The sequence below is a fragment of the Nerophis ophidion genome, linkage group LG06 (genome assembly GCF_033978795.1).
Source record: "Nerophis ophidion isolate RoL-2023_Sa linkage group LG06, RoL_Noph_v1.0, whole genome shotgun sequence".
NCBI lineage: Eukaryota > Metazoa > Chordata > Actinopteri > Syngnathiformes > Syngnathidae > Nerophis > Nerophis ophidion.
In genome coordinates, this window is record NC_084616.1 from 10471582 (window position 1) to 10474081 (window position 2500).

Below are 2500 nucleotides of genomic sequence, written 5' to 3' on the forward strand. Positions count from 1 at the left end.
GGTGGAGGAGATGCTGCTTCGTCATTGATTGAAGTAAAGTCTGAATGTCATTAAAACAGTTAGCGCCATCTTTCGACACTTCTTCCACTCAGTCCTTGCACGCTACACCGTGAGAAGATGCTGTCGAAGGTGAGCCACGTAAATAAAGGCGCCCACAAAACTGCGCATTATGTAAGAGACTGTCAGAAAGCGACTTGAAGATGTGTAAAACATCATCTATGCAACATTTTGATGAAGGAACCACCATTACATGTTATGTAGACCACAAGGAAGCCTTTAAAAAGACTCCTTTATTGCACTTTATAATTTGGTGCGCCTTTTGTACAAAAAAAGACCTGAATAGACCCGCTCATCAGAAGTGCGCCTTATAATCTGGTGTGCCCTATGGTCCTGAAAATTATATTTCTGTCAAAATAGGAAAAAAAGAAAGATAAAATTATTTCTGTGACGATATGTCATTTCCTTGGTTTGTTTCCTTCATTTTGTATTTACCTCCCGTCAGTGCTCTTATTTTGGCTTCCACTTCCTGCTTGTCACGCTGAGTTTTTATCTCACCTGCCGTTGATTGGCATCAAGACCACACTTGCTGCCAATCAACATGAATCCTGTTTGTGCCTAGCTTTATGTTGGTAACTATTACATGCAAGGCTGCGGCTCTCTCTTTTTGGAGTAATAAAATTCTTACCTGCTCATAGTCCTCCTGGAAGTGTTTTACATTTATAAAAAAAAAATCATAATACAACCCCTTTAAAGCACCTTATAACCCGGTGTGCATTTTGTACGAAAAAAGACCTGAATAGACCAGCTCATCGGCAGTGAACCTTATAATCCGGTGTGCCCTATGGTCCAGAAAATGTGGCACTTCATAATTATTCTCCTTTTGTGTATGAGCAAAGAATCTAAAAGACTACATTACCGGCTGCATCCATGAACTGGCGGTTTAGGTGGAAGGTGAGCAGAGGCTCCTTGAGGTTGCGCAGGAAGTCCTTGAGGAGGCCAGTGATGGCATGGATGTCTTCCACCTTGCTGAGCAGGGGAACGGCTTTGCTGCGCAGGAACTTGTCCTTCAGCTCCTTCACCGTGCGATCGGCGCCCGACAGACGGTACAGCCCAGCCTGAGAGAATTGAACATTTACTCATTTATGACGATGATCTGGCTCAACTAATACTGGCTAGACTTAGTTTAACCACTGAAAGGCTAACCCAGTGTTTTTTTTTAACCTTTTTTGAGCTGAGGCACATTTTTTTCATTGAGAAAATCCAAAGGCACACCAGCAGCAGAAATCATTTAAATATGAAACTTGATATTGACCGTAAAAAGTCGTCGGATACGACTTTAAACCATAACTAAGCATGCAACACTATAGCTCTTGTCTCAAAGTAGGTGTACTGTCACATCTCACCCTGACTTATTCTGAGTTTTTGCCGTTTTCTCGTGTGTCGTGTTTTAGTTGTTGTCTTGCGCTCCTATTTTGGTGGCTTTTTGTCTTTATTTGGTATTTTCCTCAAGCAGTTTCATGTCTTCCTTGACCAATATTCCCCACACCTGCTTTATTTTAGAAATCAAGAATATTTCAGTTGTTTTTATCCTTCTCTGTGGGGACATTCTTGATCGTCATGTCATGTACGGATGTACTTCGTGGACGCCGTCTGCTCCACACGCTGTAAGTCTTTACTGTCGTCCAGCATTCTGTTTTTCTTCACTTTGTCGCCAGTTCAGTTGTAGTTTTGTTCTGCATAGCCTTCCCTAAGCTTCAATGCCCTTTCTTAGGGGCACTCACTTTTTTTTTAACTTTTCAGTTTAAGCATTAGACACCTTTTTACCTGCATGCTGCCTCCCGCTGTCTGCATATTGGGATCACCACAAAGCTACCTGCTGCCACCTACTGATACGGAAGAGTATTACACGGCCCTAAGCTCTGGAATAGCCTTCCCCTCCACATTAGGTCAACCCAGAGCCTGTGGGTCTTTAAAAGCCTTCTTAAGACCTACCTCTTCTCGCTAGCCTTTGACCTGAGCTGAGTCCGCCCACTAGGCCACCATTTCTTGTCCCCCCACACCCCCTTGGCTTTAGTTTTTTTTAGGGATGCACCGAAATGAAAATTTGTGGCCGAAGCCGAATAAAACTTAAACGCTTGGCCGAAGGCCGAATACCGAATAATGAATGCAGTTTTTCACAATTTTTTTTATATTGCATAAATAGCCTAGAATAAATATTTACACGTTTTTCAAATAAAGTAATTTTTTATTGAAAATTGACATTTTTTAAATATTCCTGTAGCCTTTGCTTTTCAAAAAAAGCACAAAGTTTTTCATTTATATTAGGCCTTCAAACAAAACATGCATTCCCAAAAAAATAAAGTGCATTAAAGTGGATAAACCCACAACAAATGAATTATTGTCCTTTTAGCAAAAGTCTGCTTAGCCACAGTAGATATGCTAATGTAAACAGAAGGCTCAAGTAAATCTCAATTAAGTGTGTGCTTATAACCTCTTACAC

The 2500-nt window shown here is 41.1% G+C and overlaps 1 protein-coding gene across 1 annotated transcript in view; it reads right to left on the bottom strand.

The window, feature by feature from the left end:
- Positions 1–2500, bottom strand: part of racgap1 (Rac GTPase activating protein 1) — a 36462-nt gene that overhangs the window by 7506 nt on the left and 26456 nt on the right. Inside the window, exon 12 of the mRNA XM_061902619.1 lies at positions 917–1115. Within this exon, the coding sequence (XP_061758603.1) occupies positions 917–1115 (199 nt within the window). The remainder of the gene's footprint in view (positions 1–916; positions 1116–2500) is intronic.